The sequence below is a fragment of the Lontra canadensis genome, unplaced genomic scaffold, assembly GCF_010015895.1.
Source record: "Lontra canadensis isolate GAN:19392208 unplaced genomic scaffold, GSC_riverotter_1.0 scaffold1, whole genome shotgun sequence".
Taxonomy (NCBI): Eukaryota; Metazoa; Chordata; class Mammalia; order Carnivora; family Mustelidae; genus Lontra; species Lontra canadensis.
This window is the reverse complement of record NW_022630995.1, coordinates 25,867,918-25,892,267: the sequence shown is the minus strand read 5'-3', so window position 1 is coordinate 25,892,267 and position 24,350 is coordinate 25,867,918. Positions and strand designations below refer to the sequence as shown.

At 45.7% G+C, this 24,350-nt stretch overlaps 1 protein-coding gene across 1 annotated transcript in view; it reads right to left on the bottom strand.

Moving 5' to 3' along the window:
- The window catches only part of LOC116876458 (sec1 family domain-containing protein 2-like), a 326,707-nt gene that overhangs the window by 17,811 nt on the left and 284,546 nt on the right, over positions 1 to 24,350 (bottom strand). The window contains exons 3-4 of the mRNA XM_032873001.1: positions 16,979 to 17,124; positions 5,992 to 6,126 (exon numbers count right to left, since the gene is read on the bottom strand). Of these exons, the coding sequence (XP_032728892.1) occupies positions 5,992 to 6,126; positions 16,979 to 17,124 (281 nt within the window). The remainder of the gene's footprint in view (positions 1 to 5,991; positions 6,127 to 16,978; positions 17,125 to 24,350) is intronic.

The following is a 24,350-nucleotide window of genomic DNA, read 5'->3' as shown; positions in this document are numbered from 1 at the left end:
AGCAACACCCTGTCCTGGGGAACCTGCCAGCATGGCACCCCTGCCCTCATACCCCCTACCCTGCTTGAGCTCTGGATCTCCTCATCTGCCCGCCATCCCTCTGCAGCCCGATGTGGGTCTGGCCACATGTCCCCCCCACACTCGCTGCTGGAGTCACCTTTGTAGCCTATAAACTTATTATAGATTCCTAACAACCATTCAATGGCACCTCAGTGTTCTGGCAAAATTCACACCTCTATCCGTCCTGATCTGGCTTTTGCCTCCCTCTTTGTCTTTACATTTTTCCATTCCCTATATCCACCCTCAGCTCTGGCCACTGGGAACCGCAGCATGGGTCACTTTGTTTCTAACTCCCATGGCACTGATGGCACTCCACTCTTCTGGGAGGTTCTCTCTGACTCCCGGTCCGACTCCCCCTCCTTTGTGCCCTTGGGTCCCGTCTGGCACACCACTTCTCTCTCCTCCCCACGGTGTTCCGTTTTCCTGTCCATCGCCTGCAGGCCACACAAGGTGAACTGGGTCAGGGCAGGTGGGCTATCTGGTTTGTCCTCATGTCTTCCCTGCCCACAACCGGCGCACGCACACAGAAGAGGCTCTTGATAATTGCTCACAGGCAGACGAAGTTCGTTGACTGCCCAAACCAAGCTTTTGCCTCAGTTTAATGATTCCAATTGTGAGAACCCATCTCACTAGAACTGATGTGTCATATTTAGCTGGTGGTAGACACAAATCAACCTTACCTCATAGGAGGAAGCACAGTTAAGAAGGAGGAAATGGAAACCATGAGGATAAATAGTGTTGTGAACAGGAATTCCAGGACGTGTGCTGAGTTAATCAAGAGACACCAAATGCCAAACTGTTCACTTCTCGTCAGAAATGCCATTAAGTGTAACAGATACACCAACAGTCCATCTCTCTGTCTTATTTGCTTATGTAAACAAGGATGAGCTGGACGAGATGACCCACAGGCACATCCAGCTCTTACAGTCCAAGGACCTGACGGCCAATGTCACCTGAGGCTCATTATTTTTGCCCTTCATCTCCCTGGCAACCTTCACCTCCTCCTGTAGGCACTTCCATCCCACACATGAACAGTCTCCTTTACCCCCATGGTTGTGCGGTGTGCTCCCAGCAGCTATATGGTTGCCCCTCAGCCATAGCTGACTGCTTTGGGAGAGGGCTGCAGACTTCAGTTGGGCCAATTGCAGATCCTTCCCTGGGAATCAAGACATTTGACCTAAGACAGATGAGGCTCAGTCAAAGCTGAGCTCTTATTTTTCTTTTTTTAAAGATTTTATTTGTTCATCTGAGAGAGAAAGAGAGAGAGACACACACACACAGAGAGACTGCATACATGAGCAGCAGGAGGGAGAAGCAGACTCTCCACTGAGCAGGGAGGCCGACATGAGGCTCGATCCCCAGACCCTGAGACCATATCTTGAGCTGAAGGCAGACGCTTAACCAACTGAGCCCCCCAGGTGCCCCAAAGCTGAGCTCTTAAGAAAAACCAAGGGCCGTGGCATCACGATCCAGCCATTCACTCAACGAATACTTAGCGAGCACCCGTGCTATGCCGGCCCTGGTGCTTTCCATCTTCTGCAGGCCAGAGCGAGTCTCAGAGAACTGTCTGGGTTCCTGATGGCTTTTCCAGGTCTCAGTCCCCATCCTCCCTGAAGCCCACCACACGGCTGCCCCGAACTTCCCAAGACCCTCCTCAGTCTTCGCCACAAATGATTCACAAGAAATGATGAAGTCATGCATTTTGTTGGTATCTTCATTGCAACTGAAAGAGTTTCAATTCTGATCTCTTTTCACTACCAGCTTCTCAGGGCCTGCCAAGCAGCTTTTCCATCTGCCCTTGTGGGCCCAAGGCGATGAAGCTCTCATCTCAATTCAGAAAAGGGCCCAGAGGTAAGCACCGGGTCTTCTTTGAGTCTTTTTCCTAAATCTTTTAATATTTTCCAATTAAGCACGGCCACATAGGAAATGGAACAACAACAACAAAAACCTTCTTAAAAAACATTTATAAAAGGAGGTAAAAGGGCCTCACGCAATTTCATTAGATAAAACCTACCCTCCTCATGCCAATTCCAGCAGAGAAAACATCTTGGCAAATCATGTCCTTTAGTCAAAACAAGTTGGGGGCCAAACACATGGAGTAGATATAAAGTCTATTATTTTCAGGAGACTGAAATCCAAACCACAAATTCCAGAAATGCATTTTTAAGAGTGCTGCCTATTAGACAAGCTAGTTTTAAATTAAATTAACGTTGAAGCATACCTTACCAGGTATGTTTCGATTTATTTATTAGATCACTATCAAGCTTTCCTGTAAGGAGATCAAGGTGCTCTGTGCACAAGCATCTTGGAGAAATGCTTGGTTGTTTGAAGAATGTCAGGCTCTGCCAAAGCTGTCTCTCCCCAGTTTGATAGTCCCCCCGCCTTCCTCCAGGGCACTGGCCTTTGAAGCCCACAGCTTTATGTGGCTAACCACAAGTCTATCCTCTGTTTGACGAGTGTACGTCGCTGACGCGGAACACTGTCTCAGCACCATCCAAAGAATGGTCTTGTGGGCACACTCGCTCTTCTCCCCAGCTCATCTGCTTTACCTTCCAGGGCCTGACATAGTGAACCCAGCAGAGGAAAGTCCTGTAGTGTCTTATCACACAGGAAGGTTTTGTTTGGTTGGTTGGTTGTTGATTGGTTTTGAGATTATATTACTAAAAAAAATTATGGCAAACAGGCAGGTGTCTCATTATCAAAGCTTTTCTGGGAGCACTTATTTTGAAGCCAATGTCAAGAGCACCAGAGAATGTTCTATCCTGTAGCCTGGAGGGAAAACTCTCAGAATCTGCCACATGCTGTCCTGTCAGGCTGGACAGCCAAGGGCATATTCAGGCCCAGTGCAGACTGTGTTTTCCAAAAGTGGCCATGACAATAATTTCTGCACTTCATGTTCCTGCTCCCTTTCCAAGAGGAGGAGAGTGTGTCCTCTCTCCTTGAACCCAGCTGCGTACGTGTAACTGCCTCAACCAACAGAGCACTGTGGATGGGACGCCACATGATTTCTGAGGTTTCTATCTGGCTCTCTGTTAGAACGCTTGCCCTTGAACGCAGCCATCATGTTGTGAAGGAAGCTCAGGGTGACAGAGAGGAACCTCATCCCTTCACTCACGGGCCAGGCTGGGCCACCAGCTGATGGGCAGCATCAACCTGCTGGCACGCAGGGGTGCCATCTTGAAGGTGAATCGCTCTCTGTTGCGCTCTGCCCAGAGTCCAGATTCACGAATGAAATCAGTGATCAATAGTACGTTAAGTCAGTGTTTTGGGATGGCTTCTTACGCAGCAAGAGATAGCCAGAACAGAATAGGGGACTTCTCTGGACAGCCTTTACAGAGGAAAGCACATGAAAGCAACGCGGGAAGGAGATGGTAACAAGTTACGGTAGGACACAGAGGGAGGTTCGGACTTCAATCAGGGCAAACTGCAGCATCCTTGACTTCTCTCGCACAGAGTTTTGGTTTGAGGCAGAGACTCTTAAACACACATCTTGCAAGCTCTTCTCTCCACGGGCCTCAGAGAAGAGTAGAACACACGCTCTCCTGATGGCTTCCCTCCATCTCAAAGACGGAGCTCCTTGGGAAATCACAGTTAGTCCTCAAGGCCCTACTGACTGTTCTTCTCTACATTTTATCCCATTTGTTTTGTTCCAACCCTGAATGCACGAGCCAGAGGTAATGTTCCTTTTCAAGTTCCACGGTGTTGTGGGAAGTCAGCCATGCAAGCCCATTTAGCAACAGAACAAAACTCCTCTCCATTGGTGTGGCGGGGTGGGGAGGGCTTTGTGCCCAGCCTGCCGAGACTTCCCAGTCCCTGCAGACTGATGACATCCCCTGGCAACTGAGAGCACAGCCTGGCAGCTGGGGGCTGAGGAACGGATTCTGACAGCTGCTGGGAAAATACAAATTCTTCTTTTTTCTGAAATGCATTACTTGGGAACTTCCCTTTGAGATCCGTCTCAAGGGGCCAGAGCATTTCTTCATGAGTCCCAACCCCAGGGATAGGAAGTCAGAGAAACACAACAGCCCAGGATGGCCCCAAGCATCTTCCTAGGCAAAAATCCTCCTTAGGACAGTAAAGCTTCTAGTCAGAGACAGAGCTGCAGAAAACACTCTGCAGAGCATAAAAGGGGAATTTAAAAATGTGATGTGTCACGGTTCATGAAACAGTAATGGAAAACGCAAGCCGATCGTCTCCCACAAGGGAGGCTCCATATTGACCTGATACTTGCAAAGTCCAGGAGCACAGGAAAGGCACCGTGCCCTCAGAAGCAATACAATTTTTTGTTTCAGCCAGTGTTTCCCAAACAAATTTGGTCACAGGACCCATTTGCTAAGAAGAAACAGTTGTCTCTGCAGGACACCACTGGCCAAGAGCGAGACGGAGGCCTCGTCTTGTCTGCACTGTGTGTCTCCGCCGACTGCAAACGTGTCTGGTGAGCAGAGAGCAGGCAGGCTGGAACCTTCACTGTGTCCCCGGCCAACCATAGAGGCAGCGGCCTGACTGGAGAAGCACATGGGGCCTGTGGAGCCGGCCTCAGACCTCCCTGCCTGGGTCCTGAAAGCCCACACTTGTCATTTTAGCCTCTTGTCAGGGCAAAATCCAAGCTCGTGAGGGAAGGAAGAGGGTACTCAAGTGGAGAAGGGTTTGGAGACCACGTCTAGTCTGGAAGTTTCTACAAAAACTAGCCATCGGGAAGGGCTACTGGACAACCTTAGGCTTACATTCGACAGAGGATCCCCCACACACTTTTAAGAAGTTGATCTGTAATACATTATTTATTAAAAAGAAATATATAGGGCGCCTGGGTGGCTCAGTGGGTTAAAGCCTCTGCCTTCGGCTCAGGTCATAATCCCAGGGTTCTGGGATCGAGCCCCACATTGGGCTCTCTGCTCAGTGGGGAGCCTGCTTCCCCCCCCACCCCCCACCACTGCCTGCCTCTCTGCCTACTTGTGATCTCTCTCTCTGTGTCAAATAAATAAATAAAAGGTTTAAAAATAAATAAGTAAATAAGTAAATAAATAAATAGGGGTAAAATCCAGCTGCCACACAGAGTAACAGTCAGTGCTAATTGGAGGCAGCAGGACGGAGACCCGGGTGGCCCCTCCAGCCCACTTAACTGCTTTGTCTAGAGTCTCATTGTCTGGTTTCTGTCCTCTGGCTGTTCGAGTGGACCAGTTTTCCTGGCATATGCATTTATTGAACTCTGAAAGGCCAGATCATCTCTGTAGATTAATCCATGATTTCAAAGATGCTTTGAAGTAGGCAAAACATTCTGTTATTTCCAAGAGTTATTACAACTGAAATCCTGGCATAGACTAGGAGGCCAGCCTGTAATCTTGTTTAGATCCTTTTAAATTTAGAAACTTTATAGTGAGTTAAAAATAGATCTCATTTGTGTACTTTTCCTCCTTTCATCCTCATGGCAAAGGCTGTTCAGTCATTTTGACCTCTCCTTGATATTAGCCAGAGAAAGTCTAGCCCTTGGCAACTGGGAGTCCACCAGGCTAAAACAAAAGTTTTTTGAATGGATTTGGGGGTGATGCGAGTCATGGGACTGAGTAGAGTCATTCACTACTCTACAGAAGTTCTAGAATTAAGAGCAAAAGACCATCATCAAGACCTGTGACTAGCATACGGATTAGGTGAAATGTGAGCCGAGGAGTTGAAATGTTCTCATTTATGTTATCCTAGGGGGCTTGTATCCTCACATGCCAACTGAAAAAACACCATAGCGCTTAGGTCAAAAGAAGCTGGCTAAGGCTGGAAGGTCAGGTTGCTTATGACCAAAGTTAAATAAAGATGGCACCTGATTTCAGAAGAGCCCAAACACCAGAGGTTGTCCTATATGGTCCTCCTCAGGGTGAACTGGTGGCAGCATTTTCAGCAAGCCAGCAAAGACAGCAAGACAGATAATCAGGATTACTTTACCTTCATAAACATGCTGAATCCAGTTTTAAGGAGGTCAGTGAGGCCTGAAGACATGTGTTCAATATCCACTGGGTCTGGCTTCTCAGGATTAAATATTTCTTCCACAACCTGCTTCAACAATGGCTTGTAGGATGCCTGGAAGGACAAAATACTGTGTTGTAAGTTAAAGGGTTTGTTTGGTTTCTCTGGAGAGACAATAGCTTTATCTGCACCAAATGAAGCAAAACACGTTTATTTTGACACTGAGCAATGGCTATGACTTTGTGTGTATGAAAAGGCAACTATAACAACATTGGGTTCTTTTGGGTAAATTTCACCCTAATACCCTAATGCCATTTTTAATTCTTATCCCCTTCTACTAGCAAGTATCTCTTGTCAGAGCTGTAATCCTAGTAGGACTACTTTTTTAAAATCTGGGTTTAAAGGGACAATTTTGGGGCACCTGGGTGGCTCAGTGGGTTAACCCTCTGCCTTCGGCTCAGGCCATGATCTCAGGGTCCTGAGATCGAGCCCCACATGGGGTTTTCTGTTCTGTAGGGAGCCTGCTTTCGCCCCTCTCTCTGCCTGCCTTTCTGCCTACTTGTGATCTCTCTCTCTCTCTGTCAAATAAATAAATAAATAATCTTAAAAAAATAAAATAAACTGACAATTTTATAGATGAAGAATACGGAAAAGCAAAGTATTGTCATTTGACACAGACATGAAGATGGTCTCCAATTTTCCTGAACATTCTTAGGGTTATGCTCCCCTCTGCTAGGAACTGGCATGTTTTCATACGATGTATTGCCACGATCTAAGCCTAATGCAATCCCTTCTTCCTCTATAGAGCTCAACTCCAAGTAGGATTTGGCCAGAAAACAAAGTCATGATGCCAAACAGGAATGTGGCCAAGGTCAGGCTTAGAAAAAGCAGGCCATGTGGTACTGTAAGAATTCCAGTAGAGTGAAGTTGATGTTGATTTGCTACGGCTCCTACAGTCTGATCAGTGGTGCATCTCTGCCTGTCCTGACGATATTTCTGTTTTGGACCAGGGCACTTTCTGGGCATGTCCCCCACTCCTCGTGCCTTGTTCTTCTTCCTCCAAGCTCTTCCTCATCCTCTGTTCTTCCCTTCGCACCAGCTGACCGCCCTCCTCCCAGACCTGCTCTGTCTCTGCTCTCCAGTCCCACAGGGCACGTGAGTTTGGAGCTTGAACGCGGAGAGAAACACTGTCTCCTCTCCACGCACTCGGGTGATTATTACCGCCTCGGAAAAGCCAGGTTCCGATGGAGCCAGATGTTTTGAACTCTTTGGCTCTTGGCCTGGGCCGAATCTGTGACCTGCCTCTAGCAAGTTCTAGAATTAAGAGCAAGAGACCATCGTCCAGACCTATGGCTGGTCCATGCGTTAAGTGAAAATGCTGAGGCCGTTGGGTAAATTGACTTCATCTCTGGCTTTACCTTGCTTTCCTTACAGTCATTTTTTTACTATTATTTTCCCTTTATCCCAACTTTCTTCCTTAAAATATTTTAGGAAAAAAACAGGGTACAAATCATCAAAATAACAATTATTTAGGGGCACCTGGCTGTCTCAGTCGGTAGAGCACATGGCTCTTGATCTTGGAGTGGTAGGTTTGAGCCCCATGTTGCGTGTAAAGATGGCTTAAAAATAAAATCTTAGGAAAACACTATCATTTAGCTAGAATGTCACGTGCATCTATCAGGGACAGAATGCAGGGAAAAGTAGCAACTGTTCACCGGACAGGTGCAGCCTTCGTGTTCATTAGTCCAACGGACTCCCGACCCCCGTATGCCCAAGGATCTCACAGGTAAATACTCATGAAAGGTAGAGCACTGAGCAGGAATACCATTAAGACAGAAGAAAAAAAAAGCAAACACTATGATTCAATCTTCCCCATTCTAAAGCTATATTAAGACGGATTTTAAGACACTCATAGATTTGCTGGTGGGCATGCAAAGTGTTGCCATCAGTGTGGAGAGCAACTGGGCAGCTCCTATCACTATTCCAAGTGCATTTGACCTGACAGTTCCGCCTCGAGGAATTTATCCTATCAATATGTTAACATATGCAAATGAGACCTATAAAAGGCCACTGCCATTGTTTGTAATAGCAGGAGACTGGAAGCAACAAGTGCCCATCAGAAGCAGCTGGGTAATAAATGGGTCACGGCCACAGGAAGAAAGAGCACGAAGGGAGAAGCTCTGGTGTTGATCTGGCAAAAAGCAGAATAAAGTGTGGGTGGAAACGGCAAGGTGAGAACAGAGTGTGTGTTGGGCTGGCATTTATGTAAAATGTGTTCCAGAGGATTTGGAAGCTTGTATCTGCTGAAATGTACAGAAGATAAATTGTGATGGGATTTACAGAGACTGCCAGGAGCAGTGATCCTGGAGTGGAGATCAGGATGAGGGAGAACGATGGGGGGGGGGGGGGCGGTTGGGGGGGAGACTTTTTAATATATCGCTTTTCCAAAAATAGTTAAAACACCACTGCAAACAGCAAGAATGTTGTTTTTGTTGTTGTTGTTGTTTGTTTCGTTTTGTTTTTTACTTGTTAAAAATTAACAAATTATTTATGCACGGAAGAGACTGAAGTAAAGCACACCAGAATGTTAATTAGGGCTATGTCTAGATGTCTAGGTTCTGCGAGTAGGGGACATTATTTTTCCTTTGGCCAAATATTCTAAGGTTCACAGGTATACTTCTGGAATCTTAATATGATCCAATAAATATTTTCAATGTTAAAGAAAAATGGGGTCGTGGAACGTCCTCTGAATTTTGCTCATCATCGTCTCTAAGTAAACTGTCTTGAGAGCCCTTCTGTCATCTCAGCCTTTCTGGACATTGACTCTCAAACGTAAACTTTAAACTGTTCTCCAAAGAGAAGTCCTTTGACCAAAATTCTGCTCCCGTATCAGCATTTCGTCGACACTCATTGACTTTTTCCTTGGACCTTGCAACCTGGTACAGCCCTGTAAGAAAGTTCTGGACAATGGGATGTAAGCAGGAGGGTAGTGGGACTCGAAAATGCTCCTTTTTCAAAAGGGAAAGGGCTGCTCTTTCCCTTTCTAACCCTCCTCTGTTTAAGCCGTTAGCTCTCAGATCTTTGCTGGTGCAAAGGGAAGATAAAGAAACTGGGGTGCTGGGTGGCACAGGCGGTTCTCCAATTCTCTAGCTCAGCTCAGGTCTTGATCTCAGGGTCGTGAGTTCACGCCCCACGTTGGGCTCTCTGCTGGCCATAGAGTTATGTTAAATAAGTGAGTAAGTAAGTAAGTAAAGGGCCATGTCTTCCTTCCAGGAGCTTACATTTATTTAATTTATTAGCCTGTATGCAGATATATAGAATAACTTGAAGTGGAACCCAAGAAAATACATGTAGGCTGTCATGATTAAGAGAGGGGAGAGTATGTTCCCTAATCTACAACAAACACAACCAGGTTGTTGCTCTCTGAAGGATGTGCTTCCTGCGAAGAAGAAGAGTTGTGACGGGAGAAGGAGCTCAGCCACGGGAAGAGTCTGTCATCCAGCTAAAATGCTAGACTCAGTACCTCCTCTGTGCAGGGGGCAGTGGGCTGGGGGTGATGGTTCTCTCCAGTGCAGCCTCGGGGGAGCGGGTCAAGGGAAAGAAGGAAGTGTGGGGGGACTGGGGACCTTGTCCTCTCCCCTGCTCCACTTTTTGCTAAGCTCTGGGCAACGAAGCACCCAGGACAAAATACCCACTGAGCTGGGGTCCCCCGTGGGGGTGAGCAGAGATTTGCAAGGGCTAGTCCCTTACTACCTTCATTCTTGGGATTTTGTGATCCTTGTATGCCACTGGGGAAGGTTGTAAATCCTTTTTATTTTTTTTTTCAAGTATGTAGGTTACATTTATTGAGAGTGAGAAAAGAAATCACAACTTCCATACAGAAAGCAACAGATAACAAACCCATCACATAATCCAGAACAATAACATAAATGCTCTCATTAATTAACTGCCTGACCTAGCTCCGTGATACTCATTTCTTAGATTTCTTGGCTGCATTCTCTCGGATTATCTTTTCATTTAACAGCAATGTGGAAAAATCATCTGCTACAGAGATGTGATCGTGACTAAGCTGCTGTCTCTCAACTCCACACCCTGTCTTCTGTACTTAGCTCGGAGATGCTAGACCGGGTAGCCTGCCAACAGGGGGCACTAGAGGGAGAGTGGCGGCAGGAAGTGAGAGCTCATGCTCTTCCTCGTTTAATTCGCTGTTCCCACCAGCATCACCCCAGCAAGGGCTCCTCACCACTGGACGCCGTCCCTTCTCTCGACTTATAAGTCACAGAATCCAACGAATTACCTTCCTGGTTTAAGCCAGTTGAGCTTTCTTTCATTTTTTGTTTTCCCTTGTAACCAAAAGCACACTAAACCACATACTTTACCGAAGGGACGTTGATAGGTTTTCCCACTTACATATATAGAAAACCTCTAATCCTTTACTAAAACAGCTAAGCACAGAACAATGGACTAACATTGTCCATTTAAAGAGCACAATTTGGGAACGACTTTCTCAGGCATAAAAGCAGTACTGGCCTCATGACCTCTTCCCAAACACATTTCTTAGTTTTCCCAATTCGGGATTTTTATGACAAGAACCTTTGGCTCCTTCCTCTCAGCCACGGAGGTTGGATTGCTTTGTGTCCCAAATCATGTGACTGAAATCCGATTGGAATGCCGGGCTTCAGCAATGGCTTCTTAGATGAGAAACCTCTGACTGTCATGGAATTTTCTATTTAACCAGAAGCCACTCACCTCTCGGCAAAGGACCACATAGAAGGCGGTGATAGGGGAGAGATGTCTTCCCCTGGTGCTCTACTCAAAGTTCTCCCCCCATGTTAGGGACGGCTGGGCTGGGGGGAGATAAGTTGTATGGTTTCCTCCGACATTAAGAGAGTTAGGCAGAGTCATTTAATTTTCCTAATCAAACATTCTCTGTCAGTTCACCTTTGGGGGTGGGGAGGAGAGGAATGAAAAACACCAACAAATTCATTCTTTCCTGTTCTTGCTGGTCATTTATTTCTCGCTTATATCACATTCGGGGTATGCTGACACTAGGGGGTCTCTGCCCTACACAACCGTACAGGTACCTAGGTTCCTTCTGTCCACTGGTGCCCCCATTCCCTAGGGCACTGGAATCCCACATGGGAGCTCTGTGTCTCATCAGCAGATGCACGAGAGCGAGCATGGAGGATTTCCAGACTTTATGCACTCAGCCTGAAAGTGATCGGTATCACTTCTACCCATTGTTCATTGGCCAGAATTAGTCGTAAACTACATTTACTCACAAGGGAATCTGGAAATTGTGGTCAAACTGTGCCCAGGAGGAAAGGGAAATGGACTTCAGGGAACATTGTCTCTGACACAGACACATAGTAAAGTCTGTACTGTAACATTAATATAATTATTTCTTTAACTGGCAAGTTGCCTGTTATAGGCAAAGGATTATTAAGCCCCTTCCCCCCTCTTCTGCATAAGAATTTGACCTTTGGTTAACTTTCTAGCTCGGTTTCCGTGGAAACCTGATAAGAGAAGAATGTCAAACCGTAGCCAGGCAAGATGGCTTATGATAAAAATGACCCCTGCTTAGTAAATTGCATTAGATTGGAGAGATCTTGAAATATTGGCCAGAAAGCCAGAGCTCTGGGCTTCTCTGGGCGCGATGACTCTTGTATAACTGGGCATGTCCCTTGGAGGAACACTGGGAGCTATGTCCACAGACTTGTTGCTGAGAAACTGGCTCCTAGAGGATATGAAGTTTTTAAGCCAGGATACTCCTGCCCCCAAGCCTCTCTAGATGTGAGTCTAGTTCCTTCACTTCCGAGCTGTTATCTTGAGACCAAACTGGGTAGCTCCTGGGTGACAAGGACCACTCCAGGGAAGAAACACACATGCGACCCCCTCATGGCTAGCTATGCTCCTGCCCTAGGAAGACTGGTGCCAAGTGGGGCTTTGACCCCATAGCTGACTAACCCATTAGGCACAGAAGGCACAGTGCCCAGAGCCCACAAGACTTTTAGGGGTCCGTGGAAATGTACTAGTTTAAAATCAGAAGGAAACAAATGAACTTTTAGATCAAAGATAATGTTCTGATATAGAATATTATCTTTGTACCAATGCAATTGTACCATATAATTTTTAGTATTTTTTTTTTAATAGAGGAAGAGGTCCATAAAGGCAAAAGCGAGTAGGACTATGAAAATCATAATGTGGCCCTTTATGATAGCCTCATGAGGATAGCCAGAAGGTTTGGTAGAGCCTAACGAGATCCCTGATTGGCATTAAATGTGAAAAAGTTGAAGTTTCAAAAAAACTGATCTTATACCAAAACTTTCTCCTTTTCCTTTAAATGGCCAGTATCTCTTCCAGAACAAACTAGACTTAAAAATACTATATTAAATCAAAATATGAAGAATAAAATATTTGTGTTTATGTCTCTGGTTACTCTTGTGGTAGATATAATATGTGAGTAGGTCTAGAAGATTCTTTTATTGACCTGATTCTAGTTCTTGAACAAAGGTTCTGAGGATAATAGTTTCTGATATTATACATAAATCAAGAGAAAATTTCTAGAAACGAGTTTAAACTCCAACATCTTCCTGAATTTGGTGCACCTTTAACATGGCCCATGATAATCAGTTTGCAAAAAAAACCTGAGTTGTTGCCACAGCTATATCCCCATCAGTTAGCCCTGCTGCCTTTGGCTTTGCTGACTGGTGTTGGTGTGGCCATGGGCCCTCTCCATCCTAGGTGCTTCTCCCTTTCCCACAAAATTGGTTCTAATACTCTTGTAGAGAGAGGGTTCATTTTGTCTCAGTCTATGACGGTATAGAAAAACATCTGTTCAAAACTGCTGAGAGCTTTGGTTGTTCATGGCTCATTTATTTTTATTTTTGGCTTTACTATCACTGATTTTTTTCCCCCTTTCATCTTCTTAAAGGAAATAGTTTGCTCTGCAGATTAAAAAGTGGTTCATTTGCCTATCTGTTCATCCATCTATCCACCCATCCATCCTTCTTTCAAACCAGAAGCAGATTACTTTGTAAAATTTTGAGTGTAGTCCTTTCAACTTCAATATGAAAAAAAAAAAGGCAAAAAACCAAGCCCAAAGCTATTTACTAATTTGCTTGAGTTCACACAGGCAGTTAGAAGTGGGGTACAGGACAGAGCCAAGTCTCCTGACCCCCAGTTTCGTCCCATTTTGTGTTGCTTCTTTCCAAAGGGGTACTAGCAGGTCTGGAGTGAGGAAGTCAGAATCAGGAGGAAGAGGAAGAAGAGAGCTTAGTTAGCACTTGGAAAAGAACAGCGAGGATCGCTGACAAAGAGACTGCGCCTGCAGACTGTTCGAGAGCCATAATTCACCAGGCACCAGATGAATCAGGCCTCCTCGGGCACCCTTGGCTCTAAATACTCTTGTCCCGCCAGCCAGAGGCCCAGAAGACAGTAGGCATCCGTGGAAAAGTTTCCCCCAGCAAGCCCAGCACAGCACTTGGAGGCTTCTGCCAAAGCAAGTCATGCGAGAGTCAGACAGTATTTTGCCTGAAAGGGCCCAGAAGCTCTTCGCCCTGAGACATGGGCCTAATGGCCTCCTGATGTCCCAACTGAGGACGAGCGGCACATCAAACAGGGCGGCATTTAGGGAGGAGGTTAAGCCTCCCGTTAAACTAGAACATTCGCAGTAAGAAACAAAAGCACAAGACTTGCTGCACAGGCAAAACTGGGGGCTTAGCTTTCCACTCAACACAGTCCAGGAACAAATACACACTTTCCAGACCAACGGGCGTCAGCAGTAAGCCCTTACTATCCAGAGCAGCTAACAGTGCAGTGGCTTGAGAATGACTCCCCTTCTATGGGGCCCATCCCCTAGTCAAGGAAAAGGTGAAATGCTACAAAAGAGCACAAAAAAGAGGCCTATTTTGTCCTTCACTGCAACTGTTACAGCAAAAGCTTACACAGTGTGGTCTTTGTCGGCCCCTGTCCTAAGAGCTTTGCATGTATGAACTCACCTAATCATCTGAGTGTCTTTTTGAGAGGTATGGTTATTATTCACTCCTTTGTGCAGTGGAGGAACTAGGCACAGAGAGCTGAAGTCACCTGCTTAAGGTCACACAGTAGATAGGGCTCTGGACTTTTGAACTCAGTGCTTCTCTGCTCAGCTGTGAACCCATGTTGTTGTTAAATTCCATCTCACTAAGAATTAAGAGCATAAGAAATGCCATAGTGGGTAAGAATCACAGTCCGTCTGTCCATCCATCCATCCATCCATCCACCCAGCCACCCCCTAGGAAGCGCGCACTGAGCAAGGATCTGCAGAAACCCCACGGTGAACAAACGTGGATGCCATGCCCAGCTTTGGTAGCCTCCTCTGCAAGTCAAGAGCTTCCATCAAGAGCTCACGATCCCCACCATGCCCACTCCTGGCTGCAGCAGGGCTGGCTCCCTTGGAGAGCCAGGTGTGCGGTGATTTTCTGGGATCGTTTCTGGAGATGCAGTCTGGACCCCCCTCCTCCAGCTCTCCCAGAGACTTTATACGTACATGACTTCTTGTATGAAATCATGTTCTCCTTGAAATGAAGAAAGTGATGTCTGCTTTCTGGGCTGTGGCTGATACACTTTCCCAAAGGGCTAAAGGACAGAGGTCAAAGAAGAGATGCCTCAGATGCTAGCAAGTGCAACAGGAGTGGTTCTGGGAGGCAGCTTGAGCTCCGGAGTAGGAGAGAGGGATGCTAGGAGGGAGCATGGGGCAGGTAGGGGCCCCAGGATCCAGGGGAGAGAGCCGAAATTCATAGCACTGGTCAGAGCTGGAATAGGAATCTGGGGCTGGACCAGGTCTAGTGCCTTCCTGGGTATCCCAGTGAGCCCAGAACATCTCAACTAGATGCTGCGTAGAAACTGCATGGAGTGACATAGAAAACACACTCCCCTCCTTTCCCGGCTCACCCCTATGTGCCTCAGGGATGAGGACCATCCTCAGGTTGGGAGAAGAGATGGACAGAGAGCTGCCCAGTCAAGGCCCACCTTCAAAACTAGACACAGATGGACTCTGAATCTAGTCTTGACATTTGTCTTTTTCTCATTGTACATACTTTACCTGCCCCCAAATCCTCTGAGATATGATAAAAACACATGTATTGCATGTCACATGCTTGACAAAATGATGTTTTTTCCCCCACCTAATGGATCATAAACCTCTGTTTTAGTCTGAGCTCTCCAAGAAGCAGAGCCTGAGTCAAGGATTCACATAGAGTTCTGCTAAGCACACTTGGATTTGCCTCATTCATTTTAATGGTCGTACATGTCAGAGCATGTGTCTGGATCATTATTTACTAAATCCCTTTAAGATACACACATAACTCCCCACCTTGGCCCTACTTCCCACTCATTGACATTTAGGATTTTCAGTGAAAGGGTCGATGTTATTGACTCACTGTAGGAGAGTATATATGACAGAGGAAAGTTCATTTTCCAAAGGCAATGGCTGCAGGACAGGGGTCTGGGTCTGGAGAAATGGCAGTGTTGGCCGCACAGAGATAAAGTCTAGAAAATTTATCACTGTCCTTATCATGCCCAAGATTTATGGCTAATGCATGTTTGTGCAAATGTGGCTTAGTCACAATGATGATCATAAAACTGAAATTAGTCACAATGATGATCATAAAACTGAAAAGACCTTATTAATTGGTGGTTTGTTTGCACTTTGCCAACTATAGCAGCCGCTTGCTTCTTGACATTCTTTGGTCTAAATCTCATCATAAATCACCAGTTCTCTGTCTTCTAGAACTAGTCCCTACTGCTGTATTTAAGACTGGTGATTTTTTTTTTAACAACTAGACTATATACGATGAATGATCTGAGTGACTTTATCTGTATTTTGTGGTGGTAGTTTCTCAGGTCATTGAACAAAGGATGGGAATTGACATTACTAAGTTGAGAGCCAGTTTCCAAGGTCTTTCATATATTGGTGGGTGATTTCCGATGCCCATCAGTACCATCAATCAGTACTTCTAGAGCCTCCATGAGATCCATGGTATAGTGGGGAGGAGGTTTCGTAATGGCAGCCAAAACCTGGCATCTGGTCCTGGCCACTCAGGAGTCTGTGGCAAGTCATGTGGCCTTCCTGGATCTCGGGGTAATAATGCTTCCCTGGCTTACTTCTTGTGAGGATCAAAGGACAAGCCCAATTGGGGGGGGGCACTCTTCAAGTATCAGCTACTATAGGAATATATGGGAGGAAGAGTCTGGATTTGGCTAGGCTGCTCTCGCAGATAACCTTAGCTCTTGTCTATATGCCCACCTTACAGGGTCAGCATCCTGAAAGTGAACCCCTTGCTACAGCGAAGTCCCCACCAACAGCACATTCAGCTCCCCAAGCAGCTGTAGCAAACAGAGTGGATTTTACTGAGATCTCATGGGGGAGATGAAGTCGAGAAGATGCTGGCACATTCCCCTAATGATCTTTCCCATCAGAAACATCTGTTCTTCCTTCATAGCTATCTTCGGCCACCAGGAACCTTAGCTGTGTCTCCATCCTTGTCCAACAGAGACTGCCCAGCCTCCATGATTCCAGCCTTTCTTCACTCCTCAAGCTTCCTTTCCGGTCCCTCTGGGGCCCCTCCCTCACCGAGCTTATAATCTTGGATTCCCATACTATCGTCCTACTCCTGTTCAAAATACCTTTCTAAAAGTTCCCCCCACTGCCCTTAGGAAGTGGTGGGGAAATTTTAAATAACAAAGGTTTTGCTGTCACGGACTGTGATTCTTACCCACTATGGCATTTCTTACCATATGCACATGAACCAAGAGGCTTTCACATCCAGGGGAACTCAGAACTCTGAACTGGAAGAGGACTTGGTGTTCATCTAGAACAAATCCCTCGTTTTAGAGAGGCTAAGATGGAAATTTCATTTGGCAGTCCCTGAATCCTAAAAATACAACACAGATTCGATGGTTACTTTAAGGCGTATGTACTTGCCTGGTGGGTATGATTTCCAGGAGCATATACAGACTTAAACTGTTTCATGAGATTCCGAGCTCCGGCGATATCCTGAAGCGAGGCAAAGAGCTTATCTGCAGCAATTTTGGATTTCTGAAATGTCAGCGTCATTGAAGAGTCACAGCCTGAAACAATCCAGAGAGATTTTCTTGGGTGAACACATCTTTAAATTAAGTTTTAATCATGGAGGCTTGAGCTCGAGGTAACACAGTTGGATTTTATTTTTCACCCTATTTTACCCTGGCTGTTCCCCAACTGGATGGTTTTAATCCTCCACGAGTGATGGAACATACCGAGTGTAAATGCCTTTGACAGAAGGAGAACTCGGAATTGTCTGGGATGGCGGCCACTTGCTTCAATCCCCACACTATAGAAGCTTCACAGAATGAAAACTCCCTGGGTCTATTATCCTCAGAACTTAGCTTTGGGGAAAATAGGAAGAGACACCAAGAAAAGTACCAGAGAGTGCTGTGATGAACCCCTCTTGCTTGAATCCCACCAACAGTTCCCAGAAAATACAAGAGCAAGACTGAGAGATGCTAGAGCTGTTCCGGGGACAGACCTTGCTGGGATGGGTGTCTGCCTAACGTGCTCTCAAAGCATATGGTGCCTTTCAAAATGCAGCCATTCAAAGCTGGTAACACACAAAGAGGGCCTAATATGAAGACTATTCCCAGCAATGATTCTATTTTTCTTTGACACTTACAATAGCTGGATTTATTCTCTATCTTGTTAGAAGCCCATTCAGAAGAGAAATGATTATGCATAAGTCAGAAGTTTTAAAAAATCAGAGATCCAAGATGAGGTTTTGGGTGGTCTCAAATACTCAGATACATTAACTCATTCATCTGCATAGCACCCTTATGAGATAGGAGCTATCATTTTCCCCATTTTGGGGATGAAGGAAGCAAGGTACAGAGTGGTTAGGAGACACCCCCGTGAGCAGATGCTGGCAATGCTCTGCCCATATCTGCTCATTCACCCTGGACATCACCGTAGGTTTGGGGAACATTTCTTGTGTACTCTGCTTCTGACCTCAAGTAGCTGCCTGCCTATCTCTCTATTTGCCTCTGTGTTTCTGTCTCTGTCTCTTTTCTTGTCTGTGGGCTTCTTCTGGTTGTAGAAGCATGCTTGGCCTTTGTGTGGGGCAGGCTGGAAGTCCTAGGAAGTCGGCATTCATTGGAACAACTCAGCTTTCTCATTCCCTGGTGAGACAATTCTGAATTGTGGTCTTCAGGGCCTTTGCTCAGCCCCAGAAGGATGGAGCCCCAGTTGCCCACAATGATAACTCACTCATTAACGACCCTCTGTTGGCTTTCCTTCCTTCCCTGTCTCACTTCCCTACTTCTTGACTACACTTCCTAAAATATATTTCCAAATACAGTACTTGCACCCAAACCCCTCTCACTGGACACCAGGACTTCCACAGGCGTTCAAACACACATGACCTGGATCCTTTTTTGGGAGTCTATAATTATTGGGGGGAACAGCTTTGTTGAGCTATAATTCATATACCATACAAATTAAATACCACAAAATTATACAACCCAATAGCTGTTAGTCTATTCACATAGTTGTATGACCATCATGACCACAATTCATTTTAGAATATTTTTTATCACCTCAATAAGAAACTCCATACTTGTGAACTGTCACTTCCCTTTTCCACTCTCCTCCTGGTCCCTAGCGCTACTAATCTGCTTTCTGTCTCTACGGATCTACCATTTCTGGACATTTCATATAAATGTCCCATAGGACATATGATCTTTTGGGACTGACTTCTTTTACTTAACATAATGTTTTCAAGTCTCATCCAAGTTGTAGTATACATCACTGCTTTGTTTCTTTTTATCGCTGACTAATATTCACTATATGGATATACCACATTTTATAGATATGTTCCTCAGTTGAATGCATTTTCACATTTTGGCTCTTCCGACTAAGGCTGCTAAGTTTTATACATTTTTGTGTAGACATACGTTTTGATTTCCCTTGGATATATATCTGGGAGTAGAATTGTTGCCATAGAGTTGGCAACTCTGTCTTTAGCCTTCTGAGGAACTGCCAGGCTGTTTTCCAACGTGACCCCACCATTTGGCACTCTACCAGCAGTGTAAGACGGTTGCGATTTTTCCACATCCTCAATAACACTCATTATTACCCTTCTTGATTGATCCTAGTGGGTGCGAAGTGAGGAGATGTTTGTTGATTTTGACAGGGAGAAATGGCTTTTAGGAAGCAGAGGTAGATCCAAACAAGGTAAAAATAAAATGGAGTGTAAATAACGTATATAGGAACATTCAAAGGCGCCCAACTCAGAGCCAGGTGGCATGTGAGTACTTGAACTTGTACTCTTAATGACTGTGGATCATCATCTGTAATTACTCTTTAAGGGAGGGCAAAATGCTGAACTGTCTTTACCTCCAATGCATCTGACATGAATGTGTGAATGTCCCCATACCAGTCAATTGATTGTCTAATTCTCCACGCACCTCCTGGATGTCCAACAATTCAGTTCACTTCAGACACTAACTACACAGCGTTAGTGCAGACCCCACAGTTTAAGGGTTCAGGTCCATTTCAGATGTCAGTTGCAGGTCCCAGATGGCCAACTGTACTCCCGACAGATTGTCTACCCTCTGAGGGTTCCCGTGACCCCTTCCTCAGGTTTAATACTTTGCTAGAACAGCTCACAGAACTCAGGAAACCACCTACTCTACCAGAAAACTTTACCTACTGTTGCCAGTTCATTGCAAGGGATACAACTCAGGAAAAGCCAAATGGAACAGATGCATAGTGCAATGTTAGGGGCAAGGAGCCCCCTTCAGGCACTCTACCTTGCCAGCACCTTGACGTGTTCACTAACCCAGAAGCTCTTCCGACCCTACTGTTTAAGAGTTTTTATGGCGGTTTCATTCCATAGGCGTGATTGATTAAATTACTGGCCGCTGGTGATTGATCCAATTTCTAGCCCTTCTCCCTTTCCTGGAGGTTGGGGGGATGGGGCTAAAAACTCCAGTTCTCTACATATTCCCTTGTTTTTCTGGCAAACAGCCCCCCACCCTGAAGCTGTTAGGAGCCCCAAGCCCTTAGTCATCCCACTAGCATAGAAGACATTCTTATCACCCTGGAGATCCTCTAATAGTTGTATGCCAGGAACTGGGGATGAAGACCAGTATATATATTTATTTTTGTATCCTAAAAATTCTCTGACCGGTCTTTAACTCCTGGTTTCCAGAAATGTCCAACTTGTGTCATTAAGAAAAAAAAAATCAGTGTGGTCAAGCACAGTGAGAGGAAGCCTCCATGTTCAGTGAACTGTGGTGAGGGGAGGGAGGCATGGAGGGACGTCAGGAGCTCATGTGATCTCCTGAGAACTCTATGTCAAACTTTGTGGAAAGGAGAAAGTGTCACTTTCTGAGGAACATGTCCATAACTGCCTCCTGATTCTTACAGAGGCTCATAACCAAAAAGGGTTAAGATCCAAAGGTACAGGGTATGTGCTGATGCCACACCCTGCTTGCCCTTGGCATCGCAGCCCTAGCTGAGACAGACCAACTAGCGTTTTAGTCAATAAGCAACCAGGAGAAACCCTGGAAGGTTCTGGATTCTCACTCATTCATGTAGCTTCTTCCCCTAACTCTCAGCCTGAGCCATTTAAAATACAGGAAATCATATCAATTGTATCTAAGTGTTGGACATTCTGTACCAGATTTTCAAGTTAAAAAAAAAAAAAGGCAGGAAAAAAAAAAAAGATGGTCGCTTGTTCTAATACCACAAAAATGTTTCAATTTCTCTAAAACACAATTCAGCTAATAGGCTAATTTTTTTTTTTTTCTGAGAGAGAGAGAGCACGTAAGCAGTGTGGAGGAGTTGGAGAAGAGGGAGAGAGGAAATATTTTTTTTTTTCCTTAAAGACTTATTTGAGAGAGAGAGAGAGAGAGAGCTTGAGCAGGAGGAGGGACAAAGGGAGAGGAAGAGAGAGACTCTCAGGCAGACTCCCTGCTGAGCATGGACCGGGAGGTGGGGCTTGCTCTCAGGACCCTGCCCGGAAATCTGCCTACCTGTCACAGCCACCCAGGTGCCCCTTGGCTAAATTTTTTATTTAAAGTAATTCGTTTTCTTTCTCTTTCTTTCTTTCTTTCTTTCTTTCTTTCTTTCTTTCTTTCTTTCTTTCTTTTTTTTAAGATTTTATTTATTTATTTGACAGAGACAGATCACAAGTAGGCAGAGAAGTAGGCAGAGAGAGAGGAGGAAGCAGGCTCCCTGCCAAGCAGAGAGCCCGATGCGGGACTCGATCCCAGGACCCTGAGATCATGACCCGAGCTGAAGGCAGAGGCTTTAACCCACTGAGCCACCCAGGCACCCCAAAGTAATTCATTTTCTATCTAATGGAAAGATTCATCCAATCTTTCATGTGGTCTATTTCAATTTTTTGGAGAGTAACATGATGTTCATCTAGTAGTCTGAGTGGAATAGAATTGTCTACTGGATTATAGATTACTGAAAATTATGGATAATTCGTGGAAGTTGGGGACTGTATATTGAAATTAATGTGTAATTTAAGAGAGTTAGATCCACTGTGGAACAGATTGTATGACAGGAACATTTACAGATTACTGGTAAATTAAACTCCAAGGAACCCAACAGAAAAATAAGGCTATCACATTCTTGGAAGGAAAATAAAAAGTCCTCAATGTACAAATAAAGTAAAGCTTCCCTGAAAAATAGTCAATTCTCCTCGTTGTCCAAATAAACTGCACATGAGCAGCTTCCAAAGCATCAACTCTTCCCAATGTGTCTGGTGTCCTCAAAGCCAAGTGTTCCACAATGTACATGTTTCTGCGACACCAGGCTGGTCTCTGAGCCTCATTCGTATTTCTATCAATCCTCACCCAAAGCAGAATTTATACTCACTTACCCAAAACCTATAATGAAAGTTTCACACATACACACACACACACACACACACACACACACACACACACTTTAGAAATGTGAATCAGAGAAGATAAATGACTTGTGCAAGATCACATCACCATTGCGGGCCAAGTCAGGGTTCCAAATGTCCCGATGATCACAGACCTGAGCTCCTCCATGTCCACTGCCGCCCGCCATCCCAAGTCTCCTCTGGGCATGCAGCCCACTGAGGCTTTGTGCTAGAATCAATAGCTAAAGATGATGTGAGCACCAAAGCTCTGAAATGAGATGATTTTTTCTGGGACAAGAGAAGTCTCCAGAATCACTGAGCGCTCCCTATGCCATCTGCATGCCCGGTGCTATGCTAGGCAGTTTGTACATCTGCGCTTATTGAATCTCCACAGAAACACAATGAGGTAGCTACTGACAGCATTCCCACTTTACAGACGGGGAAACTGAGCCCTAGCGAAGTTTAGCAACACAGGGGCCACTCAGCTAATAAGTAACAACGCTGAAGTTCAAAGCCTTGCAGTCTAACTCCAAAGATGGTCCTGTTAGCCTCTCTAGTCCGTTGTCTTTCAAATGTGCTGAGACCACATATATCAAAGATCAATGAAACTCCTAATTCAGCCTTAACATCGAAGAAATGCTTTTTAAAACGGAGTGAGTAGCAAAGGCCTTTCTTCTCGGCCTGGCCCTCCAGGTGATGCTAACATTGCGGTTTGCAGTCATGCCCCAGGCTTGTCTTTTGTGGCCACAGAAGGTGTGAGGTCTCCCAGTCTGGCTGTTTACCCTCCTTCAGATCTTTGCTCTGTAAGGCGCTGTATTCAGTTACCTCTAATAAGCCCCTGACAGCCTGTTCCATTAAGCCAGCTTATGAGATAACAGTGTTTTGTAAGGGGACTCTAAGTGTACAATTCCAGTCAATTCTCATTTAATCCACTTAGTTAAATAGATAATGAAGCAGAAGCCGATCCTAGCCTTTAGCCAAGTATGATCTGTGAACTTCAGTTGCTACGTCTTGATAAGGGAGGCCCCTGCTCCCCCAGTGCCCCCCTGTGTTCTTCTGAAATGGGGTATGACTCACACCCCTGCCAGTTCTTTCTCTGGAGGGCTTGGGGAGCTCTCGGGCAGGGGTCCAGTTACTCCTCAGAGCAACAAAATAGGGCTCTTGTGCTTGTGCCTCCTCCTCCCTCTATTCCCTTCTCCCCCGTCTCCGCTTACTGAAGTCCCTTAACTTCAGCAGGGAGAGAGAGAACAGTGGATTCTGTGGCTCTGTACACGGCTGGGACCCACGTTTCCAGCCACGACAAAGAGAAAACGGAGTAAGGCTGAACAGCTTAGCCATCCTCCTGGGATGGCTGGAATGCCGATGCCCTCCCTACTTCCCTCTGCCTAGCTCTCTGCTGCTGTTTGCTTTCTCAGGGAGCAGGCTGGAATCTTGTGCTCCGGGAACCTTTTCAAAAGAATCTATTTTTCCGTAAGTTTGGTTTTATTCCTTGGGGACTAAGGAAAAGAAAGCGTCTCCTATCAGGAGGCTGCTGTGTTCAAGGCCTTTGTCTGGACCGGAGCCAAAGCAGCCCTCATCCGAGGCCTTAGGCCTTCCAAAACACACATGTGAGCACGCACATGCCTGTGCACACACACTCATTTAAACAGAAGCCCGTCAATTGTATGGCAGGATGTATGGTGTGTGTGTTTGTGTGTGTGTGTGTGTGTGTGGCTAGAATAGGATTTGAAATGTTTCCCCATTCAGCTCTATATCCCCCTCCCAGGTCGCTAGACCCCTCGCATCTGACTGGGAAGAGCCAGAGCCAAAAATATTTGAGCCTTGTCAAGAGGCCCTTTTCTCATCTGGACCCAAGTTATCCAAGGCTAGTCTCCTCATCCTTCTGCCGGCCCTGAGAGTTTGGGAACATCAGGCCGCTGCCCAGCTTGCATCCCTGGCCCCCCACCACTCAGCAGAGCCCCGGAGCAGGTGTCCATGTTCTGTGGGCTCCCGGGGCAGTGAGAGAAAAGGTCAGCTAGGAGTGTGACTGGCCAGAAAGGATGGGGCTCTGGGAGGTTATGACCTCCCTCATCCATCCAGCGGTCTGACACTGCCCTTTTCTCTCTCTCCAAACCATTGTTTTTAAACTAAGCTCTTTTCTCATGGCTCTCAATACATTTGGCAAATGAAACAAAACCAAACAAAATAAAAAAACAAATAAACCTTAGTGAATACCATCACATCTGAAATCTTTCAGGGAGGTTGGTTTACTGTATCTAAACTACCCTGGAGTGGGGCATTCTAGTAAGTGTGTAAGAGCAACTAGAAGTCTCTTTTTCAAACGTGGTAGGGACCCATAGGTGACCCATCAGACTGTGAGTCCTTCAAAGAGAGGGATCACAAAGAGAGGAATCAATCTCTCTCACACACATAATTTACATT